Source organism: Sinohyriopsis cumingii, chromosome 8 (genome assembly GCF_028554795.1).
Source record: "Sinohyriopsis cumingii isolate HCF-2022 chromosome 8, ASM2855479v2, whole genome shotgun sequence".
NCBI classification, from domain to species: domain Eukaryota; kingdom Metazoa; phylum Mollusca; class Bivalvia; order Unionida; family Unionidae; genus Sinohyriopsis; species Sinohyriopsis cumingii.
The window spans coordinates 15,918,266-15,940,500 of NC_142968.1; the positions used below are offsets into that span (position 1 = coordinate 15,918,266).

The 22,235-nt window shown below is 34.6% G+C and overlaps 1 protein-coding gene across 5 annotated transcripts in view; it reads right to left on the reverse strand.

Moving 5' to 3' along the window:
* LOC149793034 (uncharacterized) overlaps positions 1-18,699 on the reverse strand; it is a 92,947-nt gene extending 74,248 nt beyond the window's left edge. For all 5 annotated transcript variants that reach the window (XM_089966924.1, XM_089966927.1, XM_089966925.1 and 2 more), the window contains exons 1-4: positions 18,590-18,699; positions 6,329-8,903; positions 4,631-4,854; positions 2,207-2,310 (exon numbers count right to left, since the gene is read on the reverse strand). In XM_089966924.1, the coding sequence (XP_089823050.1) occupies positions 2,207-2,310; positions 4,631-4,854; positions 6,329-8,297 (2,297 nt within the window). In that variant the 5' untranslated portion in view covers positions 8,298-8,903; positions 18,590-18,699. The remainder of the gene's footprint in view (positions 1-2,206; positions 2,311-4,630; positions 4,855-6,328; positions 8,904-18,589) is intronic.
* Positions 18,700-22,235: the final 3,536 nt, after the last annotated feature.

The window sequence follows — 22,235 nt, forward strand, 5'->3', positions numbered from 1 at the left end:
TCAGATTACAAATTATTTATGAGCTATCTCTTTACCATTTAGGTAAAATAATATCTGAAAATTAAAATTCGTATAATAAAACAATAACTGACTTTTGATTGCAGTTACTACAAAGATTTATCAACTGCCAAAATTAATATTCATCAAGACCATGACCTACAAACTTAATGACTAGAAAGGTCTGGGTTCAAATCCAACCCAGACCATTCCAGTAGCCGCAGTAACTTTGTGTAGTGTGCAAAACTCATGGCTAAAAGAGACTGGCTTTGAATCCAACCTAGGCCAAGCCAGAAAATGTAGTGACATGGTTAGTGACCCAAACTCAAGACGAGGAAGGTATGGACATAAATTCAACTCAAACCAGGTCACACAGAGTATTGTATTGTATTCCTCAGCAAGACACATTATTCCATTTGCTTCAGAATGTAACCTTTTATGTGCTGATGTGCTATTAGACACAAATCAATTTTTATACATACTGTACAATGGAAGATGCAAGAACATATGCCTCATTTTGGAAACAACTTTTTTAAAACAAAGCTGAAATCTTTTACAGTTAGTACATTACTCTTTAAACTAATGTATGTATGGAAACATTCCCTGATATGCATGTGTGGGTGTGTGTGTGTGTGTATATATATATATATATATATATATATATATATATATATATATATATATATGTCAGTGTATGAGTAAGCTCACACTCATACTGTAGCCCATTGGGCTAGCAAGAAAGAACCTGGTAGCCCTGTCTAATTTTAATAGCCTAAGGCCAGTAAGTGCTTGCTCACGAAAATTTTCATTATCTTTGCTGTTTTATTTATATTTATTCTCCTGTTTGAAATATCTGACTTGTTCCATTTTGTAAAATTGTGAACAATATCAACATATAATTTTGGAAATAAATATCATTTAGAATATTATTATATCAGAAACACGAGAATATCAATAGATCTTTTAGAAGCCACATAGTGCCTGTACTGAATATTTAGCAGCCCAACCCCAGTATTCTGGTAGCCCCAAGCCTTCTGGCACAATTTTTTCAGTCCCTTTATATTGGCATGTTTGATCATGATATTAGTATTGACTTTATAAAGACTAAATACTATTCAATCAAGTTTTGTATCATTGTTATGTGTATCTATATTAGGTCTTTGATTATAGTGCATGACTATAAATTGCAAAGAGCTATAAATAGGTGTTGACAAGTTTAAAAACCAATCTTAATAATGAAATTATTTACATGTTTTGGGTAATTTACCAGCTTGATGATTAAGTCAGGTGGATTCTGCTGCGGTTTAGGGAAGAAAGAAAATATTGCAACATTGAGGGTGTTCATGGTGATGAAGTTGACAATTAATTCATTTCTAATTCTGATGTTGTTTTAAAATTAGCCTGCAAAATTATTTATTTAATATTGCGTTTAGATACAATTTGAGAGGACATATTTGTTTCAATTATTCATTGGAATTACAAAAGTGCTCATTGACTATGGACAAAAATATTATTATGGGGTTACTGTGAATGCATTCAAATGAGTTTTGGACAATGCCATTGTAAAACAGCAAGACTGTTTGCATGTCATCATATTCAAGGATACTTGTACATCAGCACATCTGAGACCTGGAATTCATTTGGAACATGATTCCTTTGGACTTGTCATTGAACTCTTTAGGATTATCTTGGATTTAATTCACAATACTGTTAAGTTTCTCTTAAATTTTCATTTTATAACTTACATAATTAAATTATTGGTTAAGTTTTACAAAACCTGTTTGGTTTTGCTTCTTTCTGTTACTCAGTTTAAGACCACAGAGTCATAACTATATTCAGCACACAAAACTGACAAAATTGTGTCTATTTACTCATTTTGAACATATTTTGTACAAATAATTTTTGCAATAATCTCACATTTTGTACAATTATTACTTAAAAGAATCCCCTTCTGTTTGCTTCATAAGTGCCAGCTCAGTTAAATCTCTTCCCACAGCAATGGATAAGCAATGACTCAGTAGTTTAAATTCCAGACTTAACAAGAGGAACCCCATTCAATTCAGTCTGGATCTGCTGGAGTGCTGTGCCCCTGGATCAAGCACTTAAATCTACAAAAATTGCCTTGTCATTACATGGTCTTTTGTGTGCTGATGTGTTTCTAACATCAATCAATAAATCAATCGTTCCTACAGGATTTATTCATACTTACCCAAGTATGATATGTTCACCCCATTCCCCGTCTTTGCACATTCGACCCAGATAATGATCCCAGCTTTCATTCATCAGGAACTGTTCAAGGTGTGTGCCATCATGCTGCAGAAGAAAATATTAAAGTGAAAGCAAATAAAGATAATGGCGTTTTCTGCAGAACGCATAGCATACAAGTGATTCAACCAGTGACTGACCAAAAATAACATTTTAAAGCCCATCTATCATACATACCATTTTATAGTTGAAATATATCACTTTTGAAAAGAAAAAGAATTTAAAAACAAGTTTTAATTAAAAAAAAAGATAAAACATGGTATTTTTATGCTTTCTATCAGCATACTAGAGAAACAGGTCAGAACCCTTCTGCTGGGAGACAGGAAATGTTTGATCAGTGCAATGCCTGGTATGATGATGCATGGCTAAGTAATAGAGATGAAAGTTGTTCAAGAACATTTAACGTATGCATAGCAAGCTGAGAATTTATTACCTTATTGTCATAATTGGAGAGTTTAAGGCCCAATACAAAAGGTTTATCAGGTGTTTTAAGTAATAAATGAATTAAATGTGGTCCATGATGGATTCTCAGTCTTTGATGAAGATCAGCTGACCTTTGGAGGATTGGAGATGAAATAGAGAGACTGACCCCCCCCAAAAAAATAATCTGAGTTAGCATTTTGAGTAGTTTGTCTTGTTTAATTGGTACTGTATTGTTCAAGATGTTTTACAAGGAATATTAAGGACAGTCATATGTTTGTTCAATTCATGCCATAAAACTGAAATTTGCGCTTTCTCCCATTGCTTTGAAGACAAAGACTACAAATTATTACAAGTTCAACAGCGATTTGATATCAGAGTTTAAGTTGTAGGCAAGTATCAAAGGTCTAGTTTTCCAACTAAATCACTTTCATCAACATTGGTTGTTCTGTTTTTTTGGTTTATTTTTTTCCTTTTTTTGTTTAAGAAACCTACTCCTACTTCAAATGACTTTGACATTCCAAGGACACCACTTCATTTCAATGAATTGAAATACGTGTCAACAGAACTTGAAAACACATTCACCTGTTTGTGCCAGGCTTTTGTTCGATCAGGAAAAAGACATCAGAGAGTAGGTATCGTCCAAATAAAGCAATCAGACTTTAATCTGTGCAACAGAACTAATACAGGCAGCTGTCAAGTGTACAAGGTATTTTTGAAAATTTAGCCTCTAGTTCCCCTGTCACTCAACCACGGAACATGCTACATAACACCATTTGTGCTGGAAGTAAGATATTGCACCCAAACAATATTAATATCAGGTTGGACATCTTCCATTGTAGGACTATAGTTTAATGAGCTGTCTCCAGGACACTAACAATGCTTGTGGATTTTATGAAGAAAAAATTAAAACAACAAAATATTTTGCCATTAACCATAAGATACAAAGCCGTTTCTTTTTCATTTATTTCACATTTTTTATTTGTATTTATTTTAATGACTCATTAATTAATTATGACTGTAACAATCTGAATCCGATTCATGTTCAAAGCATAGGTTTTTTTTATAAGATGAAGAAATAACAAAAAATTCACTTGTTTTGTTTTCAGTTCTTTAAAATGTGTAAAATTAATGGCAAATACATCCCACTCATTTAGAGGCCAATCTACTAATATAAACATGCAGATCAACTGGTATGAAATCCTGGGTCTGTTGCATGACCATGATGTGCCTGCAATTCTTGTTTTCTGTAAATAAATGTCAAACAAAATACCCAAATATTGTCACTAACACCTTTATTTTGCACGAAAACATTTTAAAAAAATTAGCAATGAGGTTAATCTAGGGTATGAATGGGCAAATTTATAAAACATATCAGGCACCAACTATACTAGCTTTCCTTCTAATGACTTTGTAATGGTCATTTCAAAAGAAAAACCTTTCAAAAAAATAATAAGGAAAAATTAATGAATTTTTATTTGTATAAAAAAGAATAAAAGTAATAATTGTGCAAAATATGGAATGTATGGCATCTCTGCATTTGTCTTTATTGTATGTTGTTAGAATGAAAGATCTGTGTTGGAAAAATGAGATTATATCTTTGATTAATAAGAGATTTATGCTCCTCTCACTGTGTTTTTGAAGGCCTATTATTGATGTGAAACATGTTCATGGGATGAAAATCAAAGAATCAATTATTACCTTCATTCAAATGACATTACCTGTTTGGGGTTTTCCCTCAGAAAATCAAAAAATCAATTATTACCTTCATTCAAATGACATTACCAAATCAATTATTACCTTCATTCAAATGACATTACCTGTTTGGGGTTTTCCCTCAGAAAACCAAAAAATCAATTATTACCTTCATTCAAATGACATTACCTGTTTGGGGTTTTCCCTCAGAAAATCAAAAAATCAATTATTACCTTCATTCAAATGACATTACCTGTTTGGGGTTTTCTCTCAGAAAAGCTACAGCTGCAGCTCTCAGTGTTGAAGGAGTGAAGTTAAAATTCCCACACACACGCAACTGATCGATGACAGCTGTAAAGAGGCAGTTTCCATCGGGGAAGACATCCTTGACAACAAGACCCTCTCTTTCCACTAAATCTTTCATGTTCTGCACCACCTTTTGGAACCAAGGGTTATTCATCCTCTGATCCAATTGTCCTGAAATATTCATACCCTGACAAGTAACCAACCAACGACAATTTCATATATCTTGTTCACAACAAAAGAAAATTTTGATAAAACCTATTATAGCACTCCCTCATTATAATGCTGTAAATGCAAGCCACAAAGTAAATCACATTTTACAGAGACCACATTGTAATGAAGTACATGTTACATACAGTATTGTAATGCTGTCATGTTACATACAGTATTGTAATGCTGTCCATGGAAGTGATAGAGAATGAAGTACGTGTCACACACAGTATTCCCTCAATGTAATGCTGTGCATGCAAGGCACAGAGTATACCACTTTTCAGATACCACATTATAATGAAGTACATGTTATATAAAGTACTCCCCCATTATAATGTTTTCTATAGAAGTGATAGGGAATTAAGTACATGCTTCATACAGTACTCTGTCATAGGGCTGTTCATGGCCGTCATGGAGTATACTGTCTTATATCGAGACCACAATGTAAACGATACATACAGTACTCCCTCATTATAATGCTATGCATGGGAGCCATGAAGTATGCTAATGTACCTCATAGTGAGACCTAATTATAATGAAGTATCTGATTCATAAAATCTTACAACTTTATGAAATGATATCCATGACCATTCACTTTATAATGTCATGACGAACAACTTTATAGTGGGGGAATGCTACTCTTTCTTATCCACTAGTTAAAAACAAAACCTCACACTCAACCTCATGCCAAAACCTTACTCAACCTCATGTTCGATATGATATTCTCTCTTACATTGAACTGGTTGATAATATTTGTACAAAATCAAATTGACATGCAGAAAACTAATTTATATCTTGCAAACTGTGAGAAAAATGACAATCAAATTTATAATAATCTGAATATGATTCACTGCTTTCTTGTGCCTTAATGAATCCTCTAATTTGCCTTACCATTTAATGATATCTTGTGCCTCAGAAAATACTCTAATTTGCCTTATCATTCACTGCTCTCTTGCATATTAGAGAATCCTCTAATTTGCTGTACCATTCACTGCTCTCTTGTGCCTTTGAGAATCCACTAACCTGCCTTACCATTCACTGCTCTCGAAAATCCCTTAACTTGCCTTACCATTCACTGATATCTTGTGCCTCAGAAAATACTCTAACATGCCTTACCATTCACTGCTCTCTCGTGCCTTAGAGAATCCTCTAACTTGCCTTACCATTTAATGCTCTATTGTGCCTTAGAGAATCCTCTAACTTGCCCTACCATCCACTGCTCTCTTGTGCCCAAGAGAATCCTCTAACTTGCTTTACCATTAACCACTCTCTTACCAGTCATCAAGTGACAATTTGGAAAATAAAATGCTTAAAAGAGAGAATGATAGCGATATCCAAAACATACTTAAAATATGAAAGGCTTGCCTTTGCTAGGCAAAGTAAAAAAAATTGCATGTCTTATTTAAAATGGTCAATGCAAAAAATTCACCTAAATTACCTGATGCCAATTCTCTATCTGTCATGTAGGTGGAAGGTCCTGGAAACTTAGAGGCAAACTGTGAACAACTAGGATTTCCTTGACCATCACCTTGCCATGTCTCCTTGGGAAAATCCCAAGGTTGTCCCATGTCATCTTGCTCATAGTGTACATCCTTGAACTCTCCAAGGTATCCTTGTCCAAAAGGATGCATCGCCTCATACTGAGCATGTGGATGCCTCTGTCCCACAGAACCTCCATGCATCTGTCCCACAGAATTTCCATGTAATGGTCCCAAAGAATCTCCATACATCTGTCCCACACAACTTCCATGCATCTGCTGCACTGATCCTTCATTCAGCTGATATGGCATCTGCCCTATGGTTCCTGCATGATTCCTGTTAGGTCCTGGTCCCATGGTTTCTGTAAAATGCTTGGTAGGAACAGGTCCAACATGCTCCATACTATGCATCAAGGGTCCTTTAGTATATTGTCCATCTTGCAATCGGCCACTATATCCTTCTTCTTGCCAACTTGGTGTATATCCAGAATCTCTTCCAAATGGATGCATATTTCCCATGTTTCCTGTTTTTAATACTCCCTGCATCTGCTGCATGGGTCCTCCAGGATACCCACCTGGAACTCGTCCAGTTTGTTCTCCATATTGCCCGCCTAACATGCAACCTGCTTTTGATGACTTCAGATTGCCTTGTTTGATATTATCCAAGACTCCCTCCCCTCCATAATGCATCTGAGAATGCTCCTTAAAGTTTGGGTACTGGATACCAGAAGCCATCATCTGGTGACCCATTAATTTTCTTTCTCCAGGACACTCCCATGATACATCCTCATTTTCTTCTCCATCATCATCGAGGTTATTAGAAAACTGAGGACTATAATCCTTTTGTGGTCTGGAAGAATGGTGTGTCTTAAGAGCAGGTGATCTCTGATTTACTCCTCTGTTTGCTGGAGAGGAATGTTGACCCCAAGTCTCGTCTTTGGCCATTCTCGGTGGCTTAGCTGGTAGTTCAGGTGGTGGTGTTTTGGGAAGGGGTGGTGCATGAATTAATTTTCCTTCTCCAGGATACTCCCATGATACATCCTCATTTTCTTCTCCATCATCATCGAGGTTATTAGAAAACTGAGGACTATATTCCTTTTGTGGTCTGGAAGAATGGTGTGTCTTAAGAGCAGGTGATCTCTGATTTACTCCTCTTTTTGCTGGAGAGGAATGTTGACCCCAAGTCTTGTCTTTGGCCATTCTCGGTGGTGTAGCTGGTAGTTCAGGTGGTGGTGTTTTGGGAAAGGGTGGTGCATGAATGTTATCCATATGATATGTTTGTTTTTCTGCAAAATTCTTTATGGCATTTTGTGAAATGCTGCCTGTGCTGGGTTTGGAACATGACTCCAAATGCAGTTTGGGCATATATTCAGAACTCTGATTGTACATTGTACATGCATGCATTGTGCCTCCTGGATCGAAGTTTTCTTCTGGAATCACTGACCTGCCACCAACCTCTGTACATGAATTTGTGGCAGGTTGCTCATATAATGCATATAGTTTTACTCCTTCTGCACATTTTTGTATGCTTCTCAAACTCCCATTTATCTCACCTGAGTTCACATTAGGAATGTCAATCTGGACTCTTTCTGCTCCTGACTGTACACCTGAGTTCAAAATAGGAGTGTCAATTGGGACTCTTTCCACTCCTGACTGTACACCTGAGTTCAAAATAGGAGTGTCAATTGGGACTCTTTCCACTCCTGACTGTACACCTGACTTCAAAATAGACGTGTCAATTGGGACTCTTTCCACTCCTGGCTGTACACCAGAGTTCACATCAGGAGTGTCAATCTGGACCCTTTCCACTCCTGACTGTATAGTGGAGACATCAACAATATTTACATCCTGAAGAGTGTTAATCACAGCTGAAGTTGCTGTACCCTTTCTTATGAACTGATTCTTATTTTTCTTCACTTGTGATGTCATAGCTTTATTTACTCATGAAAGATTTATTGAGTGAGTGTTAGTTCTTTAAATACAATGCAAAGCATCTAACACTTGAGAAGACCTACGAGTTACTTCCTCAGCTTAATAGTTTTAAGTTAAGAAGACCATCACTCTTACATGTCTATTTGCACTGTCTCAAAAACTCTGCTTTAAGACTCCGGACTATTTATATTTTAGTCTAAATTAAGTCCATGTGAAGAGTCCAGGCTATTTATATTTTAGTGTAATATTAAGTCCATGTGAAGAGTCCAGGCTATTTATATTTTAGTGTAATATTAAGTCCATGTGAAGAGTCCAGGCTATTTATATTTTAGTCTAAATTAAGTCCATGTGAAGAGTCCAGGCTATTTATATTTTTATGTAATATTAAGTCCATGTGAAGAGTCCAGGCTATTTATATTTTAGTCTAAAATTAAGTCAGTACGATAAGTAAGCTTTTAGATACTTAAAGACACTACAGATGAGTCTGCATGTACATACAGGTTCTACCTCACTGACCAAAATCTCCATAGACCAGCTGTTCACACTCTGGCATACTGCATTTTTTTACACTCACCGAGTCTCATCTGTAAAATGATGGAGAGTCTGGAAAACAGGAAAAGAATTCATTTTATTCACATTCTGAATAATAATAAAATTCCTACAGACTGTGAAAAGGTTCCAATTTGAAATCATGAAAAATGTAAATAAATATATTTAAGTATGCCAATATACCTTTTAATGCACATTCCCACCAAAAAACAACTATGCCAATGAACCTTGTTATAATACATGTACATAATCTATCAACCCCATGCCAATGAACCTTAATCTTGTTATAACATATAATCTGTCACCACCCATGCCACGGATCCTTATGTTATAACATATAATCTGTCAACACCCATGCCACTGATCCTTATGTTATAACATATAATCTGTCACCACCCATGCCACTGATCCTTACAACATAATCTGTCACCACCCATGCCAATGAACCTTATAACATATAATCTGTCACCACCCATGCCACTGAACCTTATAACATATAATCTATCAACCCTTTCCCCCCATGTCAGTCAACCTTATGCTGTAACATAATATATCAAACCCAATGTCAATCAACCTTACATTATAACATACATCTATAAGCTATCAACCCCAATCTTGAAATCCTTGTGTGACTACATAGAACCTATCAACCTATAGCTGGAAACTCTTGTATCATAACATAGAACCTATCAACCTCCAGCTGGAAACTTTTGTGTCATAACATAGAACCTATCAACCTCCAGCTGGAAACTCTTGTGTCATAACACAGAACCTATCAACCTCCAGCTAGAAACTCTTGTTTCATAACATAGAACCTATCAACCTCCAGCTGGAAACTCTTGTGTCATAACATAGAAATTATCAAACTCCAGCTGGAAACTCTTGTGTCATAACATATAACCTATCAAACTCCAGCTGGAAACTTTTGCGTCATAACATAGAACCTATCAAACTATAGATGGAAAATATTGTGTCATAACATAGAAGCTATCAAACTCAGCTGGAAACTCTTGTGTCATAACATAGAATCTATCAACCTCCAGCTGGAAACTCTTGTTTCATAACATAGAACCTATCAACCTCCAGCTGGAAACTCATTTCATAACAAAGAACCTATCAACCTTGAGCTGGAAACTCTTGTGTCATAACATAGAACCTATCAACCTCCAGCTGGAAACTCTTGTGTCATAACATAGAATCTATCAACCTCCAGCTTGAAACTCTTGTGTCATAACATAGAACCTATCAATCTCCAGCTGGAAACTTTTGTGTCATAACAAAGAACCTATCAACCTCCAGCTAGAAACTCTTATGTCATTACATAGAATCTATCAACCTCCAGCTAGAAAATCTTGTGTCATAACATAGAACCTATCAATCTCCAGCTGGAAACTTCTGTGTCATAACATAGAACCTATCAACCTCCAGCTAGAAAATCTTGTGTCATAACATAGAACCTATCAATCTCCAGGTGGAAACTTCTGTGTCATAACACAGAACCTATCAACCTCCAGCTGGAAACTCTTGTGTCATTACATAGAATCTATCACAGATACAGAGTATGTTGTGTCATCTGGATGATGACATACTGCATATAATGAGTTTGGTCAAAAATTGTCACTGTAATTGACAATTCTGTACAGCTAAACTCTAACTGGCCCTCACTGGAACAACAATGAAGAATAACAATCCTCTATCACTGATAGTCACTACTGCATGAACAACATAAATACAATGTTTCATAAATTTCCACTTCACCATTGAAGTAGAAATGTAGTATCACACACCTGACCCTTTAAGTTGAGACATGGTATCACACACTTGGCAATGCATTTAAGTAGAGACATGGTATCATACACTTGACCATGCATTTAAGTAGAGACATGGTATCATACACTTGACCATGCATTTAAGAAAAGACATGGTATCACACACTTGACCATGCATTTAAGTAGAGATGTGGTATCACACACCTGACCCTTTAAGTAAAGACATGGTATCACACACTTGACCTGACCCTTTAAGTAGAGACATGGTATCACACACTTGACCATGCATTTAAGTAGAAATGTGGTACCACACACTTGGCAATGCATTTAAGTAAAGACATGGTATCACACACTTGACCATGCATTTAAGTGGAGATGTGGTATCACACACCTGACCCTTTAAGTAGAGACATGGTATCACACACTTGACCATGCATTTAAGTAGAGATGTGGTATCACACACCTGACCATTTAAGTAGAGACATGGTATCACACACTTGGCAATGCATTTAAGCAGAGATGTGGTATCACACACTTGACCATGCATTTAAGTAGAGATGTGGTATCACACACTTGACCATGCATTTAAGTAGAGACATGGTATCACACACTTGACCATGCATTTAAGTAGAGATGTGGTATCACACACCTGACGCTTTAAGTAGAGACATGGTATCACACACTTGACCTGACCCTTTAAGTAGAGACATGGTATCACACACTTGACCATGCATTTAAGTAGAAATGTGGTACCACACACTTGGCAATGCATTTAAGTAAAGACATGGTATCACACACTTGACCATGCATTTAAGTGGAGATGTGGTATCACACACCTGACCCTTTAAGTAGAGACATGGTATCACACACTTGACCATGCATTTAAGTAGAGATGTGGTATCACACACCTGACCATTTAAGTAGAGACATGGTATCACACACTTGGCAATGCATTTAAGCAGAGATGTGGTATCACACACTTGACCATGCATTTAAGTAGAGATGTGGTATCACACACTTGACCATGCATTTAAGTAGAGACATGGTATCACATACTTGACCATGCATTTAAGTAGAGATGTGGTATCACACACCTGACCCTTTAAGTAGAGACATGGTATCACACACTTGACCATGCATTTAAGTAGAGACATGGTATCACACACTTGACCATGAATTTAAGTAGAGATGTGATATCACACACTTGGCAATGCATTTAAGCAGAGATGTGGTATCACACACTTGACCATGCATTTAAGTAGAGATGTGGTATCACACACTTGACCATGCATTTAAGTAGAGACATGGTATCACACACTTGACCATGCATTTAAGTAGAGATGTGGTATCACACACCTGACCCTTTAAGTAGAGACATGGTATCACACACTTGACCATGCATTTAAGTAGAGACATGGTATCACACACTTGACCATGCATTTAAGTAGAGATGTGGTATCACACACCTGACCCTTTAAGTAGAGACATGGTATCACTCACTTGACCATGCATTTAAGTAGAGATGTGGTATCACACACCTGACCCTTTAAGTAGAGACATGGTATCACACATCTGACCATGAATTTAAGTAGAGATGTGGTATCACACACTTGGCAATGCATTTAAGCAGAGACTGTTACGTGTTTAGGCCCTCATAAACAGTAACAAGAAAATACTGAAGACAACAAGCTTTGTTGTAAACAAATAATTTATTTCTCTAAAAAACAAGGTAAAAATGGAAAAAAGAACTTACGGTTTTAAGAATCAAATCTAAAAATAAAGAATAATCCGAGAATTCAAAATTAGAAGTCCTAGTAATAAAATTTTCTGATGAATTTCAGTTACAGTCCTGATGAAAATCCAAAATGAAAGGCGATGATGTATACTGTAGCCAGTTCAGTATTGACGTGTCAACAGTTCTTTGTTGATCCACAGAAAATAATATTCAGGTGTTTGAATTCCGAATAAAATTTCAATAAATGTCTTCATTCAAGAATTCTGTATGAGCACTTAAATATTCCCAGGGAAAAGAATTAATCTCTTATAATCAAAATAATTTGAAGAATAATTAAAATATTAAACTCCAACTAGTCACAACACAAAAAGTCACTACCTTCACATAGAAGTGTTTTAAAAGCCTAAATGAGATTATTTCTCAAAACATCAGTGTTAAACCTGACTACTGTGCAACTGGTAAAACAAAAATTTCAAAATAGAGGCTATTACATGTAAAAAGTCATGTACACCGATTACAACCTTGATTCTACCATAAAATCCCACACTCAGAATAAATAAAAAAATTAAAAAAAAGAAGTTGTTTACTTCAACTGTTACTAATTGTAATCAAGGTCAGGAACTAGGCCCCTGGGACAAGTACATGGAAACAATTTTCCTGTGCCCTGAAGAGGGGTCATTACCTACTAGCTCAAGACATATCTTTTCCATTACTTTGGAAATCACAGATGGTGTAAAAAAAATGTATGGAGTGTATGCAAAAAAACATGCAGATATCAGCTTATTCAACTGACAATAGACAGTAGTAGTCAAATGACAATAGACAATACAGTACTAAACTGACAATAGACAAAATAGTACTCAACTGACAATAGATAATTAGAACTTAATTGACAACAGACAATATAGTACTCAACAGACAATATACAATAGAACTCAACAACAACAGACAATAGTATTCAAATCACAATAGACAATATTTATCATACTCAACTTACAAAAGCAAAAGAGAGTACTCAATAATAGACAATTCACTTCTCAACTGACAACAGACAAATTTTATGAAGAGTTGCTTTGCATTTACATAATAAGAAATATTAATTCACTGAAGCTATGTTACTGATAATAAACAATACAACAGCTTTATGATTATCATACATGTACATAAACACACACATACAAGCATACACACAAGCAAGCAAGCACAGACACACACACATACATACATTGTAGTTTAATAATGTAAGTTACTTAAAGTTTTGTTTCTGTGGTAAAAATATAAAATAATACCGATTTCTACAAAATCAAAGGATAACTCAATTTACACAAATAGATACCAGCCAAACATTCCATGCAGAATTAAAGTATACAGCCACGTGTAAGGATTTGCAAATATACATGGATTCAGGTGTACATATATATATATACTTTTAAATATACATGGACAAAGAGTTTAACAACATTAAGTAGATATACAGAGAGCACACATGACACAGATGATCAAATTCTGAAGCCTGATGTCTGGGACTAAATATTTTTGAAGCTGGACAAGTAAAATTTTGCAAGGTGCTAGTCCTGGACAAATGCTTCGTTTCATATTTTAAAACAAGTTGGGCAAGCAGTAATTTTCCTACTTTAATCACTTTATCTACCATTATCTGGCCATTTGTGCCCTCTGGGCATTCTGAATGACTGAATCTACCTCTGTTTATTCACTCACATTCTATGATACTACAGTGCATGGTCCTTGATAACTGTCACAATTAAGTGCATTTAGTTCTATTACTGTTAAACTGCATACTGGGCAAAGCAACTGAATTATCAATCAAATCACTTCAAATAAACAAATCACGCATGTCACTCAACAGCTAGTTTGACACTTTCTACTCAAGTTTGGAATTTTTTAGTGGATTAAAGCAGTAAATCGTTTAAACTCTGAAAAACTACTTATCAACAAAGAAAATCACACAGGGGCATTGGTGTGAAGCTTGTTAGTTTGGGCACACATGCAAAACTTTTGGAACTGAGGCTTCCCATGGGGAAAATCAAGCCTATAGTATGTTGGGACATCTTTGAGTTTAATCCCTGTTAGAAGGTACAAAAATACAGACAATAAAGATGTTGCTAATGATAATAACCTTTTATTTCCCTAAGCCAGAGATAGGGCTTGCAAATGAAATCTTCCTCATGGAAATCTATACTTTGCTGTGATAAGGTTTAAATGAAAAATATCGCTTGTGAAATCTTATCTTTTGTTCAAGAGTTTAGGCTTGCCAGTGAAATCTTCCTGATGGAAATCTATACTTTGCTGTCAATTAAATGAAAGATATCACTTGTTAAATCTTACCTTTTTTTCAAGAGTTAAGGCTTGCTAGTGAAATCTTCCTCATGGAAATCTATACTTTGCTGTGATAAGATTTAAATGAAAGATATCGCTTGTTAAATCTTATCTTTTGTTCAAAAGATTACAATTTCATCTTTCCTGAACTGATATATTTACAAGTTTGTCATCTTGGTCATATATTTCCTTATACAAATAGCTTTTACACAGTTTGTACACAAGGACAAAGGATCCCAAGATAATCTAAGGAGAAGAAGCTGCATAGTGACAGCCATGCTGTATCACAATACATAACACATTACATGTTTTCGATGCCGTAAGGTCAAAGTTATTTCCTGACTTTACTCATTTTTGTTAAAATGCAAAGAAAAAAATCCAGCGAAACAAATACTAATTAAAAAATGCCTAATGCTACTATGAGCATGTAAACAAATAATAAAACATCATATTTTCAGTCCTATTGTTGGGCTGTTGTACCAATATATGTAAAGTCAGTTAAGTTACATTAACAAAACCCCATTTCCTAAACACAGATGCACTTACATGTTGCCTATGTTGATTCGGTTGGAAAGAAGGGCTTAGTTTAGTCATATACACCAACTTTAATTTTTCAGTGTGTTACCTATAGACAGTTACAGTGATGTTTTATCGGCAACAAAGAAATTGAGATAAGCAGTATGATATGAAAGATGTATGCATTTTGCTCACATGTACAATGTACAGGGTTTGTTTCAAACAAGTTTAAAAATCTTTTCAAGTGCAATTTTATAACAAAATTTCTGGAAGTAAATAAAAAACTCTTAATTAAGGACAGTTGATTAAGCATTTTTACTATCTTGTAATTACAATTCTGTATTCTAAGTACTCAGTTAGATTTATTACAAAAATATAGATTCCAAGTTCCATTAATATCTTTTTGAGTCATTTAACCAAAATACACTGCATATGAACATCAAATGTGTTTATAATATAAATAGAACTCAGAAACTTTTCTACTTCTAAATAGCCAAAATATATATACTGGGAAATAAGGGAATATTTCAAATAAAAGAACATAAATAACATATATATATATATATATATATATATATATATATATATATATATATATATATATATATATATGTATGTATGTATGTATGTATATAGTGTTGATCCGATTATAAATGATTGTGAAACTCCACAACCGATTGTGTGTAAAGGGAGACTACTACTTTTTTGTTGCATGCAAAACACAAAGGTTAGTAAAACTCCTATGTAAATGGTAAGCTAAATAGGGCTTCCAATCCACTAAAGTTGAATTATTTATTTCCTTCACAACTTACAAATATAAAACCATACCATATTCTGTAGGTGCAAACTTTCATAATTAGAAACATGTAGTCAGGATTACATGATTAAGCTATTAAATTGTTGAGTTAATAAATTTAAACACATTTGATGATTTGTTTCAGTTTAAATGTAGAATCCTTTGTAGTATTTGTAAATGACAAACAAGAAAGCCATGTCCTTCTGTACTTTAAATTACAGACACATCACATATGAATAAAAGGATTTTGGGGGATTGTAACAGTATTTCAGGGGGATTATAACAGTATTTCAGGGGGATTGTAACAGTATTTCAGTTACATAAGATTGATCAGCCATAAAAATCTGCTTTAACAAAGTCATAACACAATGAAATACAAAAAATGTAATATTTTTATCAAAGTTAAAGTATAGATGTTATTAAAAGATATTATTCCAGTACATTTATTAACATTTTGAACTCTTAAGCAAAGATATAACTGTATAACAAACACAAATTTAAATTTGCTCTTAGTAATTGATCAAAGTCAATTATCAGTTGGTTTTTAAATAAGTGGGACTGATTGATTATGAAATTCTGACCAATATATATATATATATATATATATATATATATATATATATATATATATACAGAGTATATTGCATTTCTTGCTTTGCTCCCACTTCTCCCTGTTCTGTCCAAAAGAAGTCACTTAGCCCTGAAATTCAAGTCTAGCTTTCCCCTGAATATTGTGACATTTATGTAGTCATGTGACTAGCAAGAACCTGTTTTATGTACTGGTAGTTTCTTCTCATCTAAACTCATAACAAATAGATTCCTCAGTTTTGACACACTTAAGCACTCACATTCACTTCTGCAGAATTATACTTCTTCACTCATTAGTTATTTTAGTATGGATAACAAATGATATATTCCATCATATTCTTCTTAGAAAGTTCTAATGCAAACATCCACTTGTTGAAAAGATGTATTACATCACCCATTTTGACACACCTCACAAAAGTCTATTTCTGTGACACACCTGAGAAAATGATATATTGCAGAGCAATATCAATAACACACTGATAACTCAAGTGGAAAAATTACATTAAAAGTTTTAATATATCATTTCAAAAGTTTCTCTTATAACTATCATCTTCATTTTGGAACATTTTTTTTGCAAAAGAAAAAGCAATCAAAATGGGGAAACTCAAATTCATATTATGTCTCTAAAAGTGCAAATAATCGGAGATAAAAATGTTACAGAAGGTTTTACTTTCATTTGTTGTAATTCTTACCATTATCAAACCGATTTATAAAAAATAATTAGGTCAAAATAAGTTTAATATCAAGATTCTCTAATAGGCTGATTGAAATTTTTTGGTTAAATTAAAACTGCTTTTTTATTAGATATAAAATCTTCTACAATATTAATTAATAAGCAGTAATATACAGAATGCTGATTTGGTTATGAAATATGTCATAAAATAATATTTCATGTAAATTTCCACAATCTATAATAATGATAGAAGCACCTCAGAGTACCAGTAACAACAAATCCACATAAAACAATATAACGTTGTACATCATTCTAGACCACGTTACTGATACAATTATCAGCAATTAGTCACGTGGCTAACACACGCTGAATATTAGAAGCTTATTATGGTCTTTTACCCTGTCAGAATAGCTGAGAAGGATTTTTATGAGGACTTACTGATGGAGATAAAAAGGAATTAGTAAAAAAGTTGTTTTTTTCATGGCATGTATCCTTGTTTCATTTCACATGTGATAATATTTGGTTTTCTGGTACTATAATTTACCGATAAGGTGATTTCGTGTTGTCAGAGATTTCATCATACTTTATTGAAAAAAAGGTCGACTCCTGTGGTCTGATCTTACCCTCAAGTGTTTTTTCGCGAAACCAAGTTTTTACTCTAGTCCTACAATGTAAGATATCCACCCTGATATTTATCTTTTTGGTTCGCCCAAAAACATAAATATCAGGGTTGATGTCTTACATTGTAGGATTATAGTTTGTACTCTAATAAAACTTTTATTTCAACAGACAAACTTAACCTAAGTTACCCTGGCCTTAAATATTAGAAATGTTAGAAAATCGGAGTATTTTCTTGTATTTTTTTTTTTAAGAAAGTACTTTGCACACAAAAAAGCTACATCAGTCTAATTGTCTTTGTGTGCCAGCAACGCATAAGCAATACATATTTCTATACTAGTATGAACCGAGTGGCCGAGTGGTCTAAAGCGCTCTCCGTTACGGATCACTGCCATCTCAACGCTGTCTGCGTGGGTTCGAGCCTAGGATTTGGCCAATGTGGGTGTGAGAAAGCTAGCCAGCAGCTTCTCGTGGGTCGGTGGTTCTTCCCGGGTTCTTCCTCCACCATTAATACTGGCCACCATGCATAGCCTATCGTGTGCTGAAAAAAATGGCGTTAAACCCAACAACAACAACTTGTATGAAACTGAAGTGAAAGTAGAACCCATTTACACCGGATGAGAGAAGCCCATAGAAGTTTTTATATTAGTCGATTTATGAAGAAGTTACATTGGCAAATTTTTTTACATTCTAGAAATAGTTGCTTACTTATTAAAAAGATGCCAGTAACAGCCAAGTTTTCTACAGCAGTCTTTAAACAAAACAAGCTCTTCAACATTAGACCGCCCATTCGTTTCGAAAATTTGGAATTTCCTCAATTATGTGGATGACTTCTGTTTGTCCGAAGAAGCAATACAAATCCACTACAATTAATGCAGAAGTAAGCCGAAAACGGTGTTTGTTTAGTCTGGTTCACTAGTTTCCTCAGCTCCGTTTATCAACGCGCGGAATATCTTTGACCTTTCCCGTCAAAATGAGTCAGACCAACGTACACGCCAACAATCGTCCAGTCACTTGTCACTTTAAATTTTATCATCGTTTTATTCTTGTGCATGTTATATTGGGTATTATGCACACTATGAGTAAATATACAAGTCGAATTTTACATTGGTGTCCTTTGGAGGAAAGTCGGGCCGCTTGTCAAATTTTGGAAGCCTCCCCAATCACTGACCTGATCCGGTCCTGGAGGTATAACGGTACCAATTGTACAACCCCAGGTGGGCAGAGCTTAATGTGTATGGATTGTATTCAGAAATAAACAACAAAAACTAGATGTGATTGGTGCATTATGTAAGAGTTGTACTTTCTGTTCGGCTTGAAAAAAATTGAGCCTCTTGGCAACATTGAGATTATGTTAATTCATATCTAGATCATATGTTCTATTTTTTGAGATTTTTTAAAATGTGGTACACATGACTGAAAATGTCTGTTGTGACTAGATAACTCTTACCCCTCTCTAGTTCCAGCAGAGTTATTTCTCTTAAATGCAATGGAGTACCTAGTTCTGGCCTCGTCAAATTGACAATTTAACATTGTTCACTATAACAGCGTGTGACACGCACGCTGAGGTAGGATGGAAAATATATTTATTTCACCAAGCATTAGCACTGAGGTCTATTAAAAAAAAAAAAAAAAAAAATTGGTACCGTGATACGAGGAATACATTTGATGTATTTGATGATTAGACTGGTCCTCTATCGTACTTGTACATATAATTACGACAGGTCATATCGGCATTTGTCAACCTTGACCTTTCCTAAATATTTCGTGTACATATAGAAGTCAAATAAGAGAAAATGACAAGTGAAATATTAGATCTTATGTTGCATGGTTTCTTGTTTTAACAGTTTTACTAAGGGAATGTTTTTAAATAGTATGCAGCCCTGGAACAATTCATAAAAGAATTCACTTTGGGATGAGGAAAGAAATCGTTTATGTTGCATTTATCTACTAACAGTAACTGTTCACACATTGAAACTTCTACCTTTCAGCTCTTCATTATTGCAGCACCAAAATGTGTTCCTTAACAGAAATTTGAATGTGTTTTATGCATCCACCATCACCTTTACCACATTCTGTAACCAATATACATGTAAAATGTTGAAAATCATGTGAACTAAAAAAGCTCTAGGGTAAAGTAATGGATTCTTTGCACATTTCTTTTATATGTATATAGTAGATTATGTTCCAAAGTTGCCTTGATACAGTTTATTTACAAAATGATATGAAACCGAAAAAGTCAATAATACCCTTGCCATGACCAACAAGTTGATCTCCGCTTTTTTGTGATCTGTAATTACTTGTAGCATCAATATAAAAAAACAAACAACGGAGATCTGCTTGTTGGTCTGAGTCTTTGCGACACGTAACTGTTCCCTGTATACCTCAGATATCGATGTATGCTATTACGTAAACAAAATTCTGAAGTGACCATCAAGTCAAATACTTACTCGGATCGCCTCGGTCTGTTTCAGTTTCATACATTAAGCGTCTGTATAGTTTTGTTGATTAACATTTGAAAATAAACATTGATAATAATACTAGCAACTGGGCAAAGTATGTCACGGTGACTTATTATGGACATTATGAGGGCCCCTCAAATCAAGGCTCCTCTATAAGCAAAGGTCAGTGATCTAAAATGAGTGTAGTTTGCATGAATTATGGTGATTTCAAGACTTCAACATGTTATTTCATACCCCAATAGAGAAAGCGTCTGCAAATTAAACTAATAAAAAAAATGAAATCTTTAAATAATCACAAATAAGGAAAAGTAGGTCCGAGGGATTAATTTGCTTAATTTATAGATGTCTCAGACTGTAAGCAGACATTGAGCTTGTTTATTGACGTGCAGCTATCACCAAATTATAAACAGTAGCGGTTTTAGGGCTGTGCGAGCCCGGTGCAAAACGAGGACAACGGGGGTACAAAATCTAATTTCTATATCACTGAAGAAATTCTGTGAATTATGAACAATACAGATTTGTTTTCGAAATAAAACTTATTTTTAAATAATCTGCTTTAGTTATAATCGTTTTTAAATAAACTCCCAAATTTTAGCCCCCCCCCCCCCTTCGAACATCGCTGAATCCGCTTCCTTTTTCATCATACTGTTTACTAAAAGAAATAATCAGAAATATTCTTCAGTTAATAATAACAATCAGACATAACGGGCTTTGGTTAATTTATATCTTCTGATTACAACACGTATAATGAATTGAAATGATAAAATGCAAGATTGGAGGTATTAATATCATTTAAATTATTACCGACTTTTCATAATAATTTATCGTTACGAGTATGAAATCATGAAGTACAAGGAATACAATTTCTTTACTCAAAAGATAAATAAGTTCTGAAAACCAAAAGGTAATAAAAGGAAATAATGGATAAGTGTGACTTGCAATACCTAATAAGTAGTCTTCCCAATTACGCAAGCTGTTTGAGGGATGCATGTATAGAAAGACGGTTAAAATTACTTTTGCTGACTGGATTGAATACAAAACATGCTGATCGCAAAGTATTGAGTGGTCATATATGGAATTCTTTTTAATATATTTTGATAACCAGTCACAAACATTAGATAAAGGCTAATGTCATAGGATTGAAAATCACCACAGATATGTGTGCTTTATTTAAATGTAATTGTTCGTGAATTTCTTGAACAAAGGTAAATGAAAAACAAGAACCGAATGTGGATTCAATTCAAGGGACAGTTCAGGTGGATGGGGGTAATCAGTGATTAAGACTTACAAATCTGCCGATAAAATTAAAAGTAATGAATATACTTTTAGTACTGAATGGTGGAAATGGGAAAGACTGGCTAAGTTTATCTTGAACAAAAACATAATGGGTACACATTACAGTTTTGGTAAGTGGTGGAAACTGGTACCATTTAGCCATATCTTGAGCTCTTTTAATTATCTGAACACAGGAGGTGATTGGAAGATATTGCAATAAAAGCTCTTAACCTAGTCACTGTAATACTAAAGACATTTAATTCATTTAAACACATCAAAGGTTATAAGAAGTTACTTCCCTCAACGCAGTAAGCTAATTCGAAATCGCTCACAATGATTCAACTTTGTCACACAGGATGTTGCCTCCTTTACACAGTTGGTTCATTATGCGTGCAATTAATATGCAGTTTTTATAGTTTATAATTTAAAACATGAATTGTATTGGAAAAAGGGGGTTCTGGCTCACTTTTATCACTGCGCGATGAATGGGTGAGCGAGCGAGCTCCATTAAATTATATTATTGGGTAATGGAGGTTCTGGCTCGCCTGTGCTCGAAGGGAGTTCTGGTTCATTTAATGCGGATTCTGGCTCACTTTTTTGTATAGTTAAGATGTCTC